This window comes from Danio aesculapii, chromosome 12 (genome assembly GCF_903798145.1).
Source record: "Danio aesculapii chromosome 12, fDanAes4.1, whole genome shotgun sequence".
Classification (NCBI taxonomy): domain Eukaryota; kingdom Metazoa; phylum Chordata; class Actinopteri; order Cypriniformes; family Danionidae; genus Danio; species Danio aesculapii.
Window position 1 is genome coordinate 51,253,107 of NC_079446.1, and position 22,500 is coordinate 51,275,606.

Sequence of the window (22,500 nt, forward strand, 5' to 3'; positions counted from 1 at the left end):
GCTAGTAATATTAACTAGTATGTGAATATAAGATTTATTTACAAGTCAGTTTAATTAATATTCTCTGTATTTTCCTAGATTTATTATATGAGAGATTTACTTTCCCAAACAAGTGAATGTACTCCGATATCTACTGTAAACATTAAATAAAACTTACTCTTTACCTTTATTATTTATAAAACGTATTATTTGTTATTATTTTGTTTTAAAGTTTTTGGTTACTGTATAACAAAGTCATTTTGCATAAACCCACAGATTTTGTACAATATTTTGCAGAGAAATATGAAATAAAAATGTTTACAGATTCTGCCCGGCCCTGCTGAAGCGCTACACAAAATAGTGTTATTTCAGAGCTGCTGTAGCTTTAGTAAATGAACACCAGGTTCAGTTCAGTTCAGTTCAGTTCAGTTCAGTTCAGTGTAAACGTCACAGTTTCAGTTTAATGTAATGCAGATATCACATCACTGAAGAGCAACACTGATTATAGATCTCTAAAAATAACCCAGAACCCAACACCAAACAACAGCGGACAGCGATCTGCAGCTCTTCAAGAGACCAAACAAACACACAACACTACACAACCTGTAAAAGAGCCTGAAGTGGGGTTTCTGAGGGTGCTGCGGATGGTTTCAGAGCTGTGTGTGGGGTGATAATCCTGAAGATGAGCTCTGCACAGGCTGAAGACGAGCAGGACTACGAGACGCCCAGCTGCTATGAGCTGCAGAAACACTTCACACACGGCGGCGTCGCATACACACACGTCAACGAGGTCTGGCCTGGCGTCTACATAGGGAACGAGTGAGTGTCTGCACTATAATAACAACACACACTAAATAGTCAACAGCCGACTGCATCAACTGCTAAAGATGTAAACCACATACCAGGAACGCTCCCAGAACTACAATAATCTGGTCTTTAATTTAATTAGGACTTAATTTAATTCAAGTCCTAAGGGAACACTCCAGTTTTTTGGAAATATTCCCACTGTACAGCTCTCCTAGAGTTAAACAGCTCAGTTTTACTGTTTTTGAATCCATTCAGCTGATCTGGCGGAAACACAATTAGCTTAGCTTAGCATAGATCATTGAATCGGATTAGACCGTTAGCATGCCATTTAAAAAAATAAAAAGAGAATGTAGATAACTTCCCTTTATAAAGCTTGATTCCTCTCTAGTTAGATCATGTACTAAGAAGCAGCACAATGATATTACACAGCGCATGAAAATAGTCCCCGGCTAGGAAACTAGACATCAGTGCTGTAATATCATTGCGCTGCTACAGTCGTGGTACGGCAACGAAAGTATAGTTCCAGCAATATCAGCATACAAATAGAGCTTTTTATTTCCTGTCAGTCTCAGTATGTGATGTAGCTACAGAAGAGTCCAGCTTTAAATAAAGAAATTATCCAATCTTTTTTATCGAGATGCTAACGGTCTAATCTGATTCAATGATCTATGTTAAGCTAAGCTAAAAGCAGGCTAAAGAGATTCAGGAGAGCTGTAAAATTGGCATATTTAAGAAGAGTGTTCTTTATGGCGACCTTTATTAGCTGTAGTGATGGATGTGTGTGTGTTTATGTGTATTTATCTATTCATGTGTGTGTGTGTGTGTGTGTGTGTGTGTGTTTGATTAGAGAGACAGCGAGGGACCGTTATAAGCTGCAGACCCTGGGCATCACACACATCCTGAACGCGGCGGAGGGCGAGTGGAACAGTGTGGACACCGGCGCTGAATATTATAAAGATATGCAGATTCATTACTACGGCGTCACAGCGGAGGACACGCCCACTTTTAACATCAGCCAATACTTTTACAGCGCAGCAGAGTACATCCAGCAGACCCTCAGTGACCCACACAGTAAGCAAACACTACATAGATTAACACTACTAACACTACACTAACACTAAACTAACACTAACAGAATAACACTAAACTAACACTACACTAACATTTAAATAACACTACAGAAAATAACACTAAACTAACGTTAAACTAACACTACACATATTAACACTAAACTAAAACCACACTAACACTACACTAACACTTAAATAACACTGAACTAACGTTAAACTAACACTACACATAATAACACTAAACTAACACCACACTAACACTTAAATAACACTAAACTAATGTTAAACTAACACTACACTAAACGAACATTAAACTAACACTACACAGAATAACTCTAAACTAATACCACACTAACACTACACTAACACTTAAATAACACTAAACTAATGTTAAACTAACACTACACTAAAATAACATTAAACAAACGTTAAACTAACACTACACAGAATAACACTAAGCTAACACAACACTACACTTAATTTAAAATGAACTAACATTAAACTAACGTTAAAGTAACACTTAAACTTACACCTTAACTAACACTACACATAATAACACTAAACTAACGTTAAACTAACACTAAACGAACATTAAACTAACACTACACAGAATAACTCTAAACTAATACCACACTAACACTACACTAACACTTAAATAACACTGAACTAACATTAAACTAACATTAAAGTAACACTTAAAATAACACTAAACTAATGTTAAACTAACACTAAACGTACATTACACAGAACAAAACACTAAACGAACACTAAACTAACGTTAAACTAACACTTGACCGTTTGACCGATGTTTTCTTCCTCTGTTAAGCAGCGGTGTGGAAATATTGTATATGAAAAATAATTTAAACAAGTGTGTGTTATGATAGTTAACGCTGACACGTGTGTGTGTGTGTGTGTGTGTGTGTGTGTGTATATAAATATGTATATGTGTGTATATCTGCTTCTGTGTGTGTCCGCGTGTGTATAATGCATATATGTCTCTCTCTCTCTCTCTCTCTCTCTCTCTCTCTGTGTGTGTGTGTGTGTAGATAAGCTGCTCCTGCACTGTGTAATGGGCCGCAGCCGCTCCGCCACACTCTTCCTGGCGTTCCTGATGCTCCAGCAGAGGATGAGTCTCCTGCAGGCTGTAGAGCAGCTCGCTCACCGCAGACACATCTGCCCTAACTGGGGCTTCCTGAAGCAGCTGAGAGAGCTGGACACACACCTGCAGGAGGAGCGGAGGCGCACACACACCTGACACACACACACATAGCTGCTGGAGAAGTGGAGGCACACACACACCTGCTAGAGGAGCGGAGGCACACACATACCTGAACATAGACACACACAGCGCTTCACAATCAGCAGGTCCTGGTGCAGGAGGTCAGCTAGGGTTCAGAGGTCAGCAGGTGATAGTCACATGACAGGTACTGTGTTGATCCTCACAGCTGCTAAATGAACAGCTCAGAGGTCATACACAGATGTGCTGGTAGATGAGTGCAGATGTGGAGCCTGATGTTCAGTGACTGTAGAGATGAGGAATTAACTCAATATGAATGTTGTGATCCTGCTGTGCTCAGAGTCTCAGTTCTATTGCTGATATTAATATTGATCAATTATCATCAATATAAACACATTCATCAATGTTTAAAAGGCAGAAAAATATATATTATTATTATTAGACTTTACACACCTGAAACTTGTCTATAGCACTTGTTCACTGCTGCTCTTATAGTTGTGTAAATTGCTTCCTTGTCCTCATTTGTAAGTCGCTTTGGATAAAAGCGTCTGCTAAATGACTAAATGTAAATGTATTTATTTATTTATTTATTTATTTATTTTAATAAATGTTATCCTGGTGAACACTCCTCTGTTGTCCATCAGTTTTCCTTTTTAGTTTAGGTCATGTTCATGATATTATTATCTCTGCACAATGAAACTGACTGTTCACATACACACTCACAAACACACGCACACACACACACACACACACACACACAATAGACCATTTTTTTAGCTTACCCAATTCAGCTGTACCACATGTGTTTGCAAACCGGGGAAACCCACGCCATAACGGGGAGAACATGCAAACTCCTCACAGAAACTGACCCAGCTGGGACTCAAACCAAAGACCTTGCTGTGAGGCGACAGCGCTACCCACTGCGCCACCACGTCACGTAAAATTCTATAGAAATACTTGTTCACTGTTATGAGGAATTATTGAATGTTATCGACGCTCTGTTCGCGCTCCCACTAAAATTATGTAAATATAAACTATAAATATTAGATTAATTTAACAGGTGAAGTCTGGCCCCTCCCCTCGCGCACCTGCTCGTGAACGCGCACAAATGATTGTTTCCCGCTGAATGAAGAAGTCTGACAGGACTCTGACGGTGAGCGATTTTACTGATTAATCGATGGTTAAAGTGATTAATTAACTAACAGAAGAGCTGTGTGTGAGATTATGTGGAACAAGAGAATATCTAAAGGCTTAAAAATCACTTATAATTCGATTCATGACAGACTTCCGAGTGAAATTATTGACCGGATTAGTATCTGAATCTGAAGTGGATCCTCACATTCAGCAGATTGAGGGTTCGAGGGTCAGAGATTCGACGAGTTCGAGCACAAATGATGAAGAAAAGCTCGTAAATTAAGATGAAAATGGTTATAACTGTTCAAAAGTGAACGAATGTGCGAAAATAAACCCAACTTTACCTCAGTCATGAGCTGCTGGTGTCCGCCGCCGTCCTCCAGGGTTTGTGTTCCTGACAGATCCTTCCGCTGCCAGGAGAGCAGGAGTCAGTACTGTAAACACAGTTCAGGAGAAGCCTGAGTTCTGAAGATCTGCTCAACATTTTAATTAACATCAGCCTAAATAGTATTACTTAATGGGGCTGTTTACCCAAAAGCGGAGATTTACTCCTCTTTTACTCTCCCTCGAGCAGCCCCAGACCTCTCAATTTCATTTACTTGTTGAATACAAAAGAAGATATTCAGAAGAATGTTGGGAAAAAGCAGCCACTGTGATCCATAGTAGGAAAAATAAATACTATGGAAGTCAATGGTTACTGGTTTCCAGCATTCTGTGCAACAGTCCTGTAGAAGGGATACAGCTGTGGATACTCACGTCAATATAGCATCATTTTTGAGACACTGTACGACAATAATCAATATTTTTACATTACTGTGAGGGTTGGGGTAGGAGAAGACTTTAATAAAATACAATTTAATGTGTAATTTAATAATAATTCTCATAAATAATGCGTCTGAGATGTGCAGGAATGCAGCTTTTCAGGACAGGGTTGATGAAGCTGCTTTAGAAGCTGTTGATTTGTGTTCAATACACTGCTCCTGTAAAGCTGACATATTTAATGTGCCTATAACAGGTGTGTGTATTGGGAGTGTTTTAGCTCTGTTGTGTTGATTCTGTTGTGGATTTGGAGAATATTACACTGTTGTTCTTGAATATTACACAGTTCATCAGTTATACTGACGCAGAACATGATCCTGAGCAGCTGATGCGATGATGAACCAGAGCTGAAGTCTTCAGCTGAAGTCTAGGATGATTTTAACATGACGCACTGAAAACAAACTTTCCCAACAATTCGATAGTTTAATAAAATAAACGACGCCTTTACAGAAATAATACTCCAAATTAAAACATATAGGTCTTTATAAGGCCTCTGAAGAGCTTGATAATCAAAACTAAACTGAACATAAGCTGAAAACTAAACTAAACTGACTGAACACATATATACAAACAGACCAACTCACTTAGAGACTCAAGGGGAAGGAAACCGACTAAAAACACAACGGCCTCACAGATCACAAGTGATCAATGCAAATCAAATGTATTAACCGATGGAGATCTGGATTTGGAGTCACACTCAAAATTAAAGTGGAGAAACACTACAGGATGACCCAACTTTGATGTGCTGTCCTTAAAACACACCAGAATGAGGATCAGTAGTGTGTGTGTGTATGCGTGCGTGTGTGTGCCTCTATGACCTCCCTATAGCTCTCCAGAGGCACCTCCTCCAGAGCTGGTCTAACGCCTCCACCAACTCTTGGACAGTCTATGGTGCAGCGTGGCGTTGATGTATGGAGTGAGACCTGGATTCAGATCTGGGTCAGGTTTAGGTCATAGCATCAGTGCCTTCATCTTGCAGGAACTGCTGACACACTCCAGCCACGTGAGGTCTAGGCATGGGCAGGTATAAGGTTCTGACAGTATGATAACCTTGGATAAAAATATGACGGTATTGTGATTACTGCTCCAAAATAAGCTCTTTTTAAATGTCTGGGTAAAAAAACTAAAACTTTCTTCTCTTTTGAACACAATATACTTTATTTTGAGAAACATCTAAAGTATTTTGGAGCAGTAAACATGTCCGGTTAAATCATAGACTTCTGCTGTCTTCATTAGTTTCAGAAACACTGATTTCTGTACAATTTAAAACGGCATCATTGGAGATCTTTTCTGCCGGAGATACTGCTGTCCTATAAACTAAATTAAATAAAAAATCGTACACATACCTTTAGGAACGGTTTTACAGAAGATATGGTGGTTTTAAACCTCGACTTTTCCAAACCGTGGTGTACCTTGAAAACAGCTATCCTCCCATGCCTAATGAGGTCTAGCATTGTCTTGCGTTAGGAGGAACCCAGGACCAGCCGCACTGGCATATGGTCTCACAAGGGGTCTGAGGACCTCATCTCGGTATCTGATGGCAGTCAGGCTCCCTCTGGCAAGCACATGAGGGATTTGATTTCACAGAAGTGTGACTGACGTGGAGTTACATCGTGTTGTTTAAGTGTTGTCTTTATTTTTGTGAGCTGTTTATATTTGCGTTGAGGTTAAGCTCGTAAGCAGCAGCTGATGTTCTGGTGTGTTTGTCAGGACGCTCTCCTCTCCTCTGCTGGAGATCCGACACTGAGTTTCTGTCATGAAGCACTGTAAGATCAACACTGACGACCGGCACCGCAGCCTGCTAGTGTGCAGCCGCAGCCATGCACTGTCAACCCTGGGCCCTTATATAGACAGGTGTACGCCTTTTCAGATCATGTCCAATCAGCTGAGTTGAGCACAGGTGAACTCCACTGAAGCTGCTGAAACATCTCAAGAATGATCAGTGAAACAGAATGCTGAGCTCCAGTTAGAGCTTCACGCCAAAGCCTGTCAATACTGATGAACATCTGATTTTACAGCCTTTTATTCTTAATAAAGAGTTCAAAAACTCTTTTCACATTGACATTATGGGGGATAGTGTGTAGAATGTTGAGCAAATCAATCAATTTAACCCCACGGAGAGGTCAGAGGTCATTGTGTGTATTTAAGTTTGTATGTGTGTGTGTGTGTGTCTGTGTGTGTGTGTGTCTGTAATTATATGTGTGTGTATTTAAGCTTGTGTGTGTGTGTTCAGGTGCGGCTGCAGGTGGGCCTGTATGTGGTGTTTGTTCTGGACTGGTTGTCAGTGTTCAGTCATGATCTGCTATTAGTTGTGTGTTTGGAGGATCACGCTGCAGACCCCGCGTGCAGCATGCGTTCAGTCTTCAGGTTCCTGGGCTTGGGTGAGTCCTGCTTGTGTGTGTGTTTATTTGTGATGAACATGACCTGCTGTGAACAGTAGAGGGCAGCACACACCAGCAGCTCAGAATACAGCCAGGGTAGAGAGGTAAAGTGTGCGTGTGTGTGCGTGTGTGTGCGTGTGTGTGTGTGTGTGTGTGTGTGTGTGTGCGTGTGCAGGGCCGGTGTCTGCTCAGACAGAGCTGCGCATTAGCAAGCGTCCTGCTTCTAACAGCAGGCATGCGGCGGACAGCAGTCTTGGCCTGATGCACACACACACACACACACACACTCGAGATCTGCTCACACACTTCTACACACCCTTCAACCAGAAACTGTGTGCTGTTCTGCAGGCCTGGCCTTCATGTAGGACCATCGCTCTGCACACACCTGACACACACACTCAGAAAATATGCAAATCACATCATGACACACAAATGAATAACTGGTTCCACAGATGTAGTAATCTGCCTGCAGTTGAAGACAGAATCATCAGACAGTTTCAGATATGTCAGTGCTGTTACACGGCTTCATATTACATGTATTCTTTTGGATAAAGTCTGTTCGGCTGGAATAAAATATATTTTTACAAATGATAAATTGCTATAGTCAATATTATTATTATCAGTATTATCAGAGAGTGGGGGGGGGGGTGCGGCACATCTGTTCAGACTGACACTGACACAAGCACAGGGAGTCATGGTGTTCAATTGTTTCTTATAATGACAGCAGTAAATACCTGAACCACCATTTGAACTGTATAAGGTGATCTTGAGTGCTTTAAATGACGCCTCAAATACAATTTATTATTATGATATATTTTTTGCAACCACTGTAATTACAAATATATTCATATATGTTTAAATATATTAGCTCATATATATATATATAGCAATATTTTAAAGGACATGGTGCATATATGACATATTTTATACTGTGTGTAAAACCAAATATGAACTTGTAACTCATTCATTCATTTTTCTTCAGCTTAGTCCCTTTAATAATCAGGGGTCGCCACGGCAGAATGAACTGCCTACTATTATATAACTATATATTATATAACTATATTATAATGAACTATACTATTTACACAGCAGATGCCCTTCCAGCTGCAACCCAGTACCTGGAAACACCCATACACACTCATTCACACACATTCAATTCCCCTATAGCGCATGTGTTTGGACTGTGGGGGAAACCGGAGCACCCGGAGGAAACCCACACCAACACGGGGAGAACATGCAAACTCCACACAGAAACACCAACTGACCCAGCCGAGACTCAAACCAGTGACATTCTTGCTGTGCTACAATCGTGATACCCACTGCGCCACTGTGACGCCCTGAACTTGTATCTCATAAATGTAATTTGCAGTTATTTCCATGGATCGTTTTTCAAAATGTGAAATTGTTTAATTTAATGATCAAATCATCTTCAGTATATTATACACACAGATATCAGCCTTTACTGTGTAGTGTACCTGCAGATCAACTCACTGCACACACAACTCTCTGTTTCTACATGTAATGATGTGCAGTGTCTGTGAAGCTGCTTTGGCAAAATAAATATAGTGAAAAGAGCTGTACAGTAAAGCTGCAGTGTGTGTGTGTGTGTGTGTGTGTGTGTGTGTGTGTGTGTGTGTGTGTGTGTGTGTGTGTGTGTGCGCGTGTGTGTGTGTGTGTGTGTGTGTGTGTGTGTGTGGAGTGAACTGTACTTTAACCGGCAGTACAGGTGAAAAGGTCAGAATAAAAGTGCTGTGAATGTGTGTGTCCTGAGTTCACCTGTGTGTGTGTCCTGGACATGCCTGTGTGTGTGTGTGTGTGTGTGTGTGTGTGTGTGTGTGTGTGTGTGTGTGTGTGTGTGTGGAGTGAACTATACTTTAACCGGCAGTACAGGTGAAAAGGTCAGAATAAAAGTGCTGTAAATGTGTGTGTCCTGAGCTCACCTGTGTGTGTGTGTCCTGGACATGCCTGTGTGTGTGTGTGTGTGTCCTAGACTTGCCTGTGTGTGTGTGTTTGAACTCCTGCATCTGCTATCATTCTCTCTCAGCAGCTCCTGTGTGTTTCTGAAGACTCTTCAATACGCTGTGGAGTCTGATGTGTGTGATGCAGCAGCAGCGGCGGCTCAGGAAGCTCCACATCACACACACTGAGGCCTCTGGGTAATGTACTCGCTCTGTGTTTTATGATTCTGGCTTGATGGAGACGTTCTGTTATTGTAGATACCTGTGTTTGGGGTTTTCAGGAACATCCAGCAAACTCGGCACACTCTGAGCTGATTTACGGCCTCCTAGGTTCCCCTAACGTTAGATTTTGGTTTCCGTTCGGCTGCACGGTACTTCGGGAACCAACAATAACATTTTACGATGTTTTTAGGTTTGCATCTTTTACAACCGTAAAATAACATTCGCAGATTGCTCTGGGAGCGGCGGAGCGTTTGGGGAATGTTCCGGCATCGATGGACTTGCAGTGAGCGTTCCCAGGGCTTTCTGTTATTATTTTGTTGTCATGGAAACAGACGATTGAGGCCAGTTCCATAAACACACGCCGCACGGCAGAAACGCATTACCTTACTTTACTTCTTGTCTTGTTTCTTGTCCAAAGATCTACTTAAATCAAGACTCAATCATAATCAGAATCAAAAGTTCAAGTGTATTGCCTCTTTATTTAATCTAGAATTACATTTCCACTGCGCAGTACATAAAACCACACACACATTAGGTAAATATACACATACACAACACACAATTATTCATTTATTTATTAGTTTTATATATATATATGTTTTTTATTTGATCAGGATTTTTGCAGGTGATACAGAGTACCGACCAGTCTGGTTTTAGAGGGGTTTTGGCCATTTCCAGCCTGGTCTTAGCTAATCAGGCTGGGGGATGACCAGCTAAAACCAGCTTGATCAGCCTAGTTTAAGCTGGACGTAGCTGGCTAGGCTGGTCAAGCTGGTTTTAGCTGGTCATCCCCCAGCCTGATTAGCTAAGACCAGGCTGGAAATGGCCAAAACCCCTCTAAAACCAGACTGGTCAACCAGCTTAAACCAGCCTACCAGCCTAGGCTGGTTTAAGCTGTTTTTTTCAGTAGATAATACAGTAAGCATGCTGCATATAATCCTATATATTAATATTACTGCATATTATCTTAAAAATATCTCCTATAACCATTTAGTGTGGACAGACACTTCTGAGAGAGCTTCTGAGAGTGGTCACACGGTTGGACACAAGATGTGGCTGATTGCTCTGCTCTTGTCAAAGCAGCTCAGAACAATGGTTGCAACAGAGACCATCACTTGCGTGAGTCGCACCAATAAACTGTATTAACAGAGGTCGTTCCACATCTGTATATATTACAGCTGCTGTGACGCATGCGCAGTGATCGCTTACACCTTCCTCTGCTCATAAACAAACTCCTGCGATCGGTTCATGAGATCGGCCCGATTGACGAGTACCGATCGAGTCATTAAATGTGATTATGAATGTGGTCGATCGATCGGAGCAATCCTACAAATTTCCTGAATACAGTATACCTCAGTTCAACTCAAATAAGTGATTAAAGACATCCCTAATGAACTAAATAACGAGATCAAAGGCTTAATCCATAATTAAAATGTTAATTAAAAATAAAAATAAGATTTGAATGTTCATGTGGCAGCAGAGGAAATACACGAAAACAAAAACCTTTTCCCATACCAGTAAACTGATCAGCCAGTGTATTACAATAGTGTTTTACTCACCCATTTGGCAGATTATTTAGCTTGTTTAATGGAAAAACTGAATTTTGACAACTGAAAACAACAACTTTTCAGCCTGTGCCCCCAAAATAACAATTCCTGTGACCCCCACTATCCTCAGAGGTGGTTATAAACACACAAACATTGCACACAACAGTGCACACACACCTGTACAAGCTATATAAGTGAGCTTATTGACAACACAGTCCAACAACCATATAATGTTTAATAGTCATTCTTCATTTGTTTAATTTAATATTAACCTCTCTTAATGAGAATGCTGAGCACAATGATTACAGCACAAGACTACTCTTGCTTTAATTTTGGAGAGTTTAACACTGCTGTAAACTCAATCTGCTGCAGCTAACACTGTCGCGGTGTCATTAATCTAGTGTAATAACCTCACAGGCGTAATCCAACAGAAACAGAACTGAAAGGCTGATGGCTTTTTATTTGCATGTTGTTTTGCATGTATCTTCTGCAGGTTATGCATCTAAATCTAATAGTTTAATAACAGATATGATATTTTCAGAAATCACCAAGTGACCCCCTCTTGTTGTCTCGTGACCCCCACTTTGGGAACCACTGGTCTAGAAAATGTGTCTTGGTTTAAGTTGATGTTTGTTCTAGAAACAAGACCCACCGCTCTGTCTGCAGTTCAGGTTATTCTGACCTTTGCTTCTCTGGTTAGTCTGATCTCTACAGCTGAGTCTGATGTGTGTTTCTTCCAGAAATGCATTAAGACTGATGTATAGTGAGCAGATGTGCAGCTTGAGTGTTTTCAGGCTGTGTGTGTGTGTTTGTGTGCGTGTTCCTGCAGACCCGTCTGTCTAACAGCATGAGCTGGAGCTTCAGGCGGATCCATCATCTGCTTCATGTTAATCTCAATCAGCAGATGCTCGCCAGATCAGTAACTCACATCTAACAATGTTCTTGCCATGTCCGGAATGATGAGTGTGTGTGTGTGACTGACAGCAGCTGCAGCACAGTGGCCACGAGATGTGTGTGTGTGTGTGTGTGTGTGTTACTGAAGTAGAGCTCACGTGTTTTCATGGTCATGTTTGCATTATTGCTGTGAATGATAACCCTCAGATTGCTGGTGTGAGGGCGGAGTCAGCCTGTCACTCACATAACATACACCAATAGAATGTGCTAATGATACTCGCATTCCCACATGAAGATTACTGCAGTAATTTACAGTACTGTGGTCGAGCCCTACTGCAGTGTGAATATAGTTTAGTCATTTAATATAGTAAAGTGCTTGAGTTAATGTGGTAATCTGATCTGTTAAATATCTATTAAATAATCTGTATTAGGGATTCTACAGTTGCTATTGTAACACAACAACTATAGTAACTGATCTGTTGTGGTGATTCTACAGTTGCTATGGTAACACAACAACTAAAGTAATTGATCTGTTGTGGTGATTCTACTGTTGCTATGGTAACACAACAACTATAGTAACTGATCTGTTGTGGTGATTCTACTGTTGCTATGGTAACACAACAACTATAGTAATTGATCTGTTGTGGTGATTCTACTGTTGCTATGGTAACACAACAACTACAGTAATTGATCTGTTGTGGTGATTCTACAGTTGCTATGGTAACATCAGCTACAGTAATTGATCTGTTGTGGTGATTCTACTGTTGCTATGGTAACACAGCAACTACAGTAATTGATCTGTTGTGGTGATTCTACAGTTGCTATGGTAACACAACTACAGTAATTGATTTGTTGTGGTGATTCTACAGTTGCTATGGTAACACAACTATAGTAATTGATCTGTTGTAGTGATTCTATAGTTGCTATGGTAACACAACAACTATAGTAATTGATCTGTTGTGGTGATTCTGCAGTTGCTATGGTAACACAACAACTACAGTAATTGATCTGTTATGGTGATTCTACAGTTGCTATGATAACACATTATAGTAATTGATCTGTTATGGTGATTTTACAGTTGCTATGGTAACACAACTACAGTAATTGATCTGTTGTGGTGATTCTACAGTTGCTATGGAAACACAGCTACTGTAATATAAACAAATGACCCAACGCTGTAGTTTTCTACAGCTATAGGGTATATTTTCCTACAATACACCACAGTTGACTGCAGTAAAGGTCTTTTCTCAGTTAAATATAGTTAATGTTAGAGTATGCTGGAGCACTCATTAACAAACAGATGTAAATATTAAGTGTAATACTCTTTACTATAGTACAGTTTCGTACCTTTATACAGCACTCATTGACCCTTTATCAGACACTCACTGAAATACACATTGAATCACCCTGCAGTGTTGTCTGGGTTATTAGAAGACTCTTGAACACTTCTGTGATGTAATGAATGAGTGAAGTGACTATGTTTGGTTCTGACTGGGTTAAGTGTGAACGCTTAACAGTTGATCTTCAGAGTGTAGTGTGTGTGTATTTCTGTAGTGTAAGAGTGTGTGTGTGTATTCCTGTAGTGTAAGAGTGTGTGTGTGTATTCCTGTAGTGTAAGAGTGTGTGTGTGTATTCCTGTAGTGTAAGAGTGAGTGTGTGTATTCCTGTAGTGTAAGAGTGTGTGTGTGTATTCCTGTAGTGTAAGAGTGAGTGTGTGTATTCCTGTAGTGTAAGAGTGAGTGTGTGTATTCCTGTAGTGTAAGAGTGTGTGTGTGTATTCCTGTAGTGTAAGAGTGAGTGTGTGTATTCCTGTAGTGTAAGAGTGAGTGTGTGTATTGCAGTCAGATGTTTTCCCGCCGGCGGTTCCTCCAGCTTCAGGAATTGATCTGGAGAATGTTTCCCCGATCTCATGTTTACCCGATCAGTCCAGTGAAAACACACTTTCATTAGCACTGAGCTGGTGTGTGGAGGAGCACACACACACACACACACACACTGCGACTCTAACATCTAAGCGTCTGTAAGCAGCGCTGAACTGCTCTGTTAGTGTGAGGAAGTAGAACTCATAATGAGACACAGTGGTAAATCATGTCTGAACACATCAGCATCACTGCAGCTCCACTGCAGCACATCAGACGCTACACCCTCACACAATAACACTCACTTATACACACACACACACACACACTGTACATGCACACTCACAGCTCAGCTCACAGTGAGAAACACAGCGGTCAGACTACAGTTATAAAGCTCTTCAACATTGTAAATCACACTGCATCTGTGTTAATATCGTGATATTGATCGTTTTCATTACCGTGTCTTTATTATGACGACTGTACGCTTCAGTGCTCAACATGTTGACAGTGCACTAAAGATTATAAGCAGAGTTCAGTTGTGTCTAATTAAACATAATATACTAATGTCACAATCACACTGAGCTAAAGGCTTACCAGAGCGCTTTATATTGTAGAAAACTATATTAATGCAGGGGCGTCACGGTGGCGCAGTGGTTAGCACTGTGACCTCACAGCAAGAAGCTCTCTGGTTTGAGTCCCAGCTGGGTCAGTGTGTGTTTCTGTGTGGAGTTTGCATGTTCTCCCTGTGTTGGTGTGGGTTTCCTCTGGGTGCTCCGGTTTCCCCCACAGTCCAAACACATGCGCTATAGGGGAACTGATCAACTACATTGGCCGTGAATGAATGAGTGTGTATGGGTGTTTTCCAGTACTGGGTTGCAGCTGGAAGGGCATCCGCTGTGTAAAACACATGCTGGAATAGTTAGCGGTTCATTAAACTTGATGATCGTAAAGACAAAGTTCACCCAGACTGAACATGCTGTCATTGTTTACTCTCCCAAACCTTCCCGAGTGTCTCTCCCCTGTTAAACACTGATGAAGATATTCTGAAGAATGCTAGAAACTGGTAACCATTGACTTGCATAGTAGGAAAAACACACACTGAAGTCCATGGTTTTCAGCATTCTTCAGAATATCTTCATCAGTGTTCAACAGAATACAGAATCTGATGAAGGTTTGGACCCAGAAAAGGGCGAGTAAACCATGACGGAGTGTTCATTTTGGCTGAACTGAGCCGTTAATGTTGATCCAGACGGGTAAAGACTGGTGAACGGGTGTTTAATGGATGCAGAACAGAATGAGTTCATCATGTAGTCACACGTCAGCGTAAGAGAAGAGAAGAGAAGAGTGTGTGTTTGGCTTCTGCAGTGAGTCCTGATGAGATGAGCTCTGACACACACACACACACACACACACACACTCATATACACACACTCTCAGAGCGTCACTAATGTGCTAATCATATCCAGGCCTGGGCAGGTCTGAGGATCACTCGTGTGTGTGTGTGTGTGTGTGTGTGTGTGTGTGTGTGTGTGTGTGTGTGTGTGTGTGTGTGTGTGTGTGTGTGTGTTTGTGTGTCAATCAGTATGAATTCATCTCTATTCCCTTTCTCCATTGGTTGTGGGATGGTAATGAGGTCAGCGAGGCTCCGCCCAGTGGGAGGAGTCACAGGGAGACATTAGAGAGCAAGACATCAATCAGCTGTGGATCAGATCGTCTACTGCTCTGTGTGTGTGTGTGTGTGAAGAAGACGTCAACACCACACCTGCAGACAAACATCTCCATCTGTCTGTGTGTGTGTGTGTGTGTGTGTGTGTGTGTTTCTCTTTCTCTGGTCAGCGAGTGTGTGAATGGTGGATCAGATGATGTGGTCTCTCCAGACTCTGCGGCTGCTGCTCGGCATCATGGGATTCCTGCTGGAGGTCAGCTCCGCAGCTGCATCTGAGGATCAGGATTATTACCTGCAGGAGCTGCGCAGTCGAGAGCATTACCAGCGCGGTCTGCAGGCCGGAGACACACACACCACACACACACCTGCAGGAGGAGACCAGAACACACTCCTGACGGCTGATCCACAGTCAGGTAACCTCACTGAAACACGCACACTTCAGCTGATTTTAGCATTAGCGGGAGCTGGAGGAGCTGGTGTGTGTGTGTGTGTGTGTGTGTGTGTGTGTGTGTGTGTGTGTGTGTGTGTGTGTGTGTGTGTCCACCCTCTAACATTACTAGTGCTCGGAGGATCATGAAGGAGGATTTATTGGGTTTGAAGTGTGTGGAACATTCATTGAGCTTGTAAAGTTATTCTGGACACACACACACACACACACACACTGCAGAGTCACTGTGATCAGATTCAGTGATGTTGTTTTCAGGAGTGTGTTTGATTCAGTGATTCAGTGATGGTGTTTTCAGGAGTGTGTTTGATTCAGTGATTCTCTAATGGTGTTTTCAGGAGTGTGTTTGATTCAGTGATTCACTGATGGTGTTTTCAGGAGTGTGTTTGATTCAGTGATTCGCTGATGGTGTTTTCAGGAGTGTGTTTGATTCAGTGATTCTCTAATGGTGTTTTCAGGAGTGTGTTTGATTCAGTGATTCACTGATGGTGTTTTCAGGAGTGTGTTTGATTCAGTGATTCTCTAATGGTGTTTTCAGGAGTGTGTTTGATTCAGTGATTCACTGATGGTGTTTTCAGGAGTGTGTTTGATTCAGTGATTCAGTGATGGTGTTTTCAGGAGTGTGTTTGATTCATTGATTCAGTGATGGTGTTTTCAGGAGTGTGTTTGATTCAGTGATTCGCTGATGGTGTTTTCTGGAGTGTGTTTGATTCAGTGATTCTCTAATGGTGTTTTCAGGAGTGTGTTTGATTCAGTGATTCACTGATGGTGTTTTCAGGAGTGTGTTCGATTCATTGATTCAGTGATGGTGTTTTCAGGAGTGTGTTTGATTCAGTGATTCACTGATGGTGTTTTCAGGAGTGTGTTTGATTCATTGATTCAGTGATGGTGTTTTTCAGGAGTGTGTTTGATTCAGTGATGGTGTTTTCAGGAGTGTGTTTGATTCAGTGATTTGCTGATGGTGTTTTCAGGAGTGTGTTTGATTCATTGATTCAGTGATGGTGTTTTCAGGAGTGTGTTTGATTCAGTGATGGTGTTTTCAGGAGTGTGTTTGATTCAGTGATTCAGTGATGGTGTTTTCAGGAGTGTGTTTGATTCAGTGATTCAGTGATGGTGTTTTCAGGAGTGTTTTTGATTCAGTGATTCGCTGATGGTGTTTTCAGGAGTGTGTTTGATTCATTGATTCAGTGATGGTGTTTTCAGGAGTGTGTTTGATTCAGTGATTCGCTGATGGTGTTTTCAGGAGTGTGTTTGATTCAGTGATTCTCTGATGGTGTTTTTCAGGAGTGTGTTTGATTCAGTGATTCGCTGATGGTGTTTTCAGGAGTGTGTTTGATTCAGTGATTCAGTGATGGTGTTTTCAGGAGTGTGTTTGATTCAGTGATTCGCTGATGGTGTTTTCAGGAGTGTGTTTGATTCATTGATTCAGTGATGGTGTTTTCAGGAGTGTGTTTGATTCAGTGATTCGCTGATGGTGTTTTCAGGAGTGTGTTTGATTCAGTGATTCTCTGATGGTGTTTTCAGGAGTGTGTTTGATTCAGTGATTCTCTAATGGTGTTTTCAGGAGTGTGTTTGATTCAGTGATTCACTGATGGTGTTTTCAGGAGTGTGTTTGATTCATTGATTCGGTGATGGTGTTTTCAGGAGTGTGTTTGATTCAGTGATGGTGTTTTCAGGAGTGTGTTTGATTCAGTGATGGTGTTTTCAGGAGTGTGTTTGATTCAGTGATTCAGTGATGGTGTTTTCAGGAGTGTGTTTGATTCAGTGATGGTGTTTTCAGGAGTGTGTTTGATTCAGTGATGGTGTTTTCAGGAGTGTGTTTGATTCAGTGATTCAGTGATGGTGTTTTCAGGAGTGTGTTTGATTCAGTGATTCTCTGATGGTGTTTTCAGGAGTGTGTTTGATTCATTGATTCAGTGATGGTGTTTTCAGGAGTGTGTTTGATTCAGTGATGGTGTTTTCAGGAGTGTGTTTGATTCAGTGATTCAGTGATGGTGTTTTCAGGAGTGTGTTTGATTCAGTGATTCAGTGATGTTGTTTTCAGGAGTGTGTTTGATTCAGTGATTCAGTGATGGTGTTTTCAGGAGTGTGTTTGATTCAGTGATTCAGTGATGGTGTTTTCAGGAGTGTGTTTGATTCAGTGATTCAGTGATGGTGTTTTCAGGAGTGTGTTTGATTCATTGATTCAGTGATGGTGTTTTCAGGAGTGTGTTTGATTCAGTGATTCGCTGATGGTGTTTTCAGGAGTGTGTTTGATTCAGTGATTCTCTAATGGTGTTTTCAGGAGTGTGTTTGATTCAGTGATTCACTGATGGTGTTTTCAGGAGTGTGTTTGATTCAGTGATTCACTGATGGTGTTTTCAGGAGTGTGTTTGATTCAGTGATTCAGTGATGGTGTTTTCAGGAGTGTGTTTGATTCATTGATTAAGTGATGGTGTTTTCAGGAGTGTGTTTGATTCAGTGATTCGCTGATGGTGTTTTCTGGAGTGTGTTTGATTCAGTGATTCTCTAATGGTGTTTTCAGGAGTGTGTTTGATTCAGTGATTCACTGATGGTGTTTTCAGGAGTGTGTTTGATTCATTGATTCAGTGATGGTGTTTTTCAGGAGTGTGTTTGATTCAGTGATGGTGTTTTCAGGAGTGTGTTTGATTCAGTGATTTGCTGATGGTGTTTTCAGGAGTGTGTTTGATTCATTGATTCAGTGATGGTGTTTTCAGGAGTGTGTTTGATTCAGTGATGGTGTTTTCAGGAGTGTGTTTGATTCAGTGATTCAGTGATGGTGTTTTCAGGAGTGTGTTTGATTCAGTGATTCAGTGATGGTGTTTTCAGGAGTGTGTTTGATTCAGTGATTCGCTGATGGTGTTTTCAGGAGTGTGTTTGATTCATTGATTCAGTGATGGTGTTTTCAGGAGTGTGTTTGATTCAGTGATTCTCTAATGGTGTTTTCAGGAGTGTGTTTGATTCAGTGATTCGCTGATGGTGTTTTCAGGAGTGTGTTTGATTCAGTGATTCAGTGATGGTGTTTTCAGGAGTGTGTTTGATTCAGTGATTCGCTGATGGTGTTTTCAGGAGTGTGTTTGATTCAGTGATTCAGTGATGGTGTTTTCAGGAGTGTGTTTGATTCAGTGATTCGCTGATGGTGTTTTTTAGGAGTGTGTTTGATTCATTGATTCAGTGATGGTGTTTTCAGGAGTGTGTTTGATTCAGTGATTCGCTGATGGTGTTTTCAGGAGTGTGTTTGATTCAGTGATTCTCTGATGGTGTTTTCAGGAGTGTGTTTGATTCAGTGATTCTCTAATGGTGTTTTCAGGAGTGTGTTTGATTCAGTGATTCACTGATGGTGTTTTCAGGAGTGTGTTTGATTCATTGATTCGGTGATGGTGTTTTCAGGAGTGTGTTTGATTCAGTGATGGTGTTTTCAGGAGTGTGTTTGATTCAGTGATTCAGTGATGGTGTTTTCAGGAGTGTGTTTGATTCAGTGATTCTCTGATGGTGTTTTCAGGAGTGTGTTTGATTCATTGATTCAGTGATGGTGTTTTCAGGAGTGTGTTTGATTCAGTGATGGTGTTTTCAGGAGTGTGTTTGATTCAGTGATTCAGTGATGGTGTTTTCAGGAGTGTGTTTGATTCAGTGATGGTGTTTTCAGGAGTGTGTTTGATTCAGTGATTCGCTGATGGTGTTTTCAGGAGTGTGTTTGATTCAGTGATGGTGTTTTCAGGAGTGTGTTTGATTCAGTGATTCGCTGATGGTGTTTTCAGGAGTGTGTTTGATTCAGTGATTCTCTGATGGTGTTTTCAGGAGTGTGTTTGATTCAGTGATTCAGTGATGGTGTTTTTAGGAGTGTGTTTGATTCAGTGATTCGCTGATGGTGTTTTCAGAAGTGTGTTTGATTCAGTGATTCGCTGATGGTGTTTTCAGAAGTGTGTTTGATTCAGTGATTCAGTGATGGTGTTTTTAGGAGTGTGTTTGATTCAGTGATTCGCTGATGGTGTTTTCAGAAGTGTGTTTGATTCAGTGATTCGCTGATGGTGTTTTCAGAAGTGTGTTTGATTCAGTGATTCAGTGATGGTGTTTTTAGGAGTGTGTTTGATTCATTGATTCAGTGATGGTGTTTTCAGGAGTGTGTTTGATTCAGTGATTCAGTGATGGTGTTTTCAGGAGTGTGTTTGATTCATTGATTAAGTGATGGTGTTTTCAGGAGTGTGTTTGATTCAGTGATTCGCTGATTGTGTTTTCTGGAGTGTGTTTGATTCAGTGATTCTCTAATGGTGTTTTCAGGAGTGTGTTTGATTCAGTGATTCACTGATGGTGTTTTCAGGAGTGTGTTTGATTCATTGATTCAGTGATGGTGTTTTTCAGGAGTGTGTTTGATTCAGTGATGGTGTTTTCAGGAGTGTGTTTGATTCAGTGATTTGCTGATGGTGTTTTCAGGAGTGTGTTTGATTCATTGATTCAGTGATGGTGTTTTCAGGAGTGTGTTTGATTCAGTGATGGTGTTTTCAGGAGTGTGTTTGATTCAGTGATTCAGTGATGGTGTTTTCAGGAGTGTGTTTGATTCAGTGATTCAGTGATGGTGTTTTCAGGAGTGTGTTTGATTCAGTGATTCGCTGATGGTGTTTTCAGGAGTGTGTTTGATTCATTGATTCAGTGATGGTGTTTTCAGGAGTGTGTTTGATTCAGTGATTCGCTGATGGTGTTTTCAGGAGTGTGTTTGATTCAGTGATTCAGTGATGGTGTTTTCAGGAGTGTGTTTGATTCAGTGATTCGCTGATGGTGTTTTCAGGAGTGTGTTTGATTCAGTGATTCAGTGATGGTGTTTTCAGGAGTGTGTTTGATTCAGTGATTCGCTGATGGTGTTTTTAGGAGTGTGTTTGATTCATTGATTCAGTGATGGTGTTTTCAGGAGTGTGTTTGATTCAGTGATTCGCTGATGGTGTTTTCAGGAGTGTGTTTGATTCAGTGATTCTCTGATGGTGTTTTCAGGAGTGTGTTTGATTCAGTGATTCTCTAATGGTGTTTTCAGGAGTGTGTTTGATTCAGTGATTCACTGATGGTGTTTTCAGGAGTGTGTTTGATTCATTGATTCGGTGATGGTGTTTTCAGGAGTGTGTTTGATTCAGTGATGGTGTTTTCAGGAGTGTGTTTGATTCAGTGATTCAGTGATGGTGTTTTCAGGAGTGTGTTTGATTCAGTGATTCTCTGATGGTGTTTTCAGGAGTGTGTTTGATTCATTGATTCAGTGATGGTGTTTTCAGGAGTGTGTTTGATTCAGTGATGGTGTTTTCAGGAGTGTGTTTGATTCAGTGATGGTGTTTTCAGGAGTGTGTTTGATTTAGTGATTCAGTGATGGTGTTTTCAGGAGTGTGTTTGATTCAGTGATGGTGTTTTCAGGAGTGTGTTTGATTCAGTGATTCGCTGATGGTGTTTTCAGGAGTGTGTTTGATTCAGTGATTCGCTGATGGTGTTTTCAGGAGTGTGTTTGATTCAGTGATTCAGTGATGGTGTTTTTAGGAGTGTGTTTGATTCAGTGATTCGCTGATGGTGTTTTCAGAAGTGTGTTTGATTCAGTGATTCGCTGATGGTGTTTTCAGAAGTGTGTTTGATTCAGTGATTCAGTGATGGTGTTTTTAGGAGTGTGTTTGATTCAGTGATTCGCTAATGGTGTTTTCAGAAGTGTGTTTGATTCAGTGATTCGCTGATGGTGTTTTCAGAAGTGTGTTTGATTCAGTGATTCAGTGATGGTGTTTTTAGGAGTGTGTTTGATTCATTGATTCAGTGATGGTGTTTTCAGGAGTGTGTTTGATTCATTGATTCAGTGATGGTGTTTTCAGGAGTGTGTTTGATTCAGTGATTCAGTGATGGTGTTTTCAGGAGTGTGTTTGATTCAGTGATTCTCTGATGGTGTTTTCAGGAGTGTGTTTGATTCAGTGATTCGCTGATGGTGTTTTCAGAAGTGTGTTTGATTCAGTGATTCAGTGATGGTGTTTTTAGGAGTGTGTTTGATTCATTGATTCAGTGATGGTGTTTTCAGGAGTGTGTTTGATTCATTGATTCGCTGATGGTGTTTTCAGGAGTGTGTTTGATTCATTGATTCGCTGATGGTGTTTTCAGGAGTGTGTTTGATTCAGTGATTTGCTGATGGTGTTTTCAGGAGTGTGTTTGATTCATTGATTCAGTGATGGTGTTTTCAGGAGTGTGTTTGATTCAGTAATTCGCTGATGGTGTTTTCAGGAGTGTGTTTGATTCAGTGATTCGCTGATGTTGTTTTCAGGAGTGTGTTTGATTCATTGATTCAGTGATGGTGTTTTCAGGAGTGTGTTTGATTCAGTGATTCAGTGATGTTGCTTTCAGGAGTGTGTTTGATTCAGTGATTCAGTGATGTTGCTTTCAGGAGTGTGTTTGATTCATTGATTCAGTGATGGTGTTTTCAGGAGTGTGTTTGATTCAGTGATGGTGTTTTCAGGAGTGTGTTTGATTCAGTG

The 22,500-nt window shown here is 41.0% G+C and overlaps 3 protein-coding genes across 3 annotated transcripts in view; all 3 read left to right on the forward strand.

Moving 5' to 3' along the window:
* LOC130238564 (dual specificity phosphatase 29-like) overlaps positions 1-68 on the forward strand; it is a 2,296-nt gene extending 2,228 nt beyond the window's left edge. Inside the window, exon 3 of the mRNA XM_056469625.1 lies at positions 1-68. This exon is cut by the window's left edge and continues 412 nt beyond it. The gene's annotated coding sequence lies outside the window, so the exon portion shown is untranslated.
* Positions 69-426: 358 nt separating this feature from the next.
* On the forward strand, positions 427-3,639 carry LOC130238563 (dual specificity phosphatase 29). The gene is made up of 3 exons (XM_056469624.1): positions 427-798; positions 1,634-1,857; positions 2,903-3,639. The coding sequence occupies exons 1-3, from the start codon at positions 662-664 to the stop codon at positions 3,109-3,111; spliced, it is 570 nt and encodes a 189-aa protein (XP_056325599.1). The 5' UTR covers positions 427-661; the 3' UTR covers positions 3,112-3,639.
* Positions 3,640-15,468: 11,829 nt separating this feature from the next.
* Positions 15,469-22,500, forward strand: part of cpxm2 (carboxypeptidase X (M14 family), member 2) — a 20,391-nt gene continuing 13,359 nt past the window's right edge. Inside the window, exon 1 of the mRNA XM_056469787.1 lies at positions 15,469-15,986. Coding sequence (XP_056325762.1) covers positions 15,755-15,986 — 232 coding nt within the window. The 5' untranslated portion in view covers positions 15,469-15,754. The remainder of the gene's footprint in view (positions 15,987-22,500) is intronic.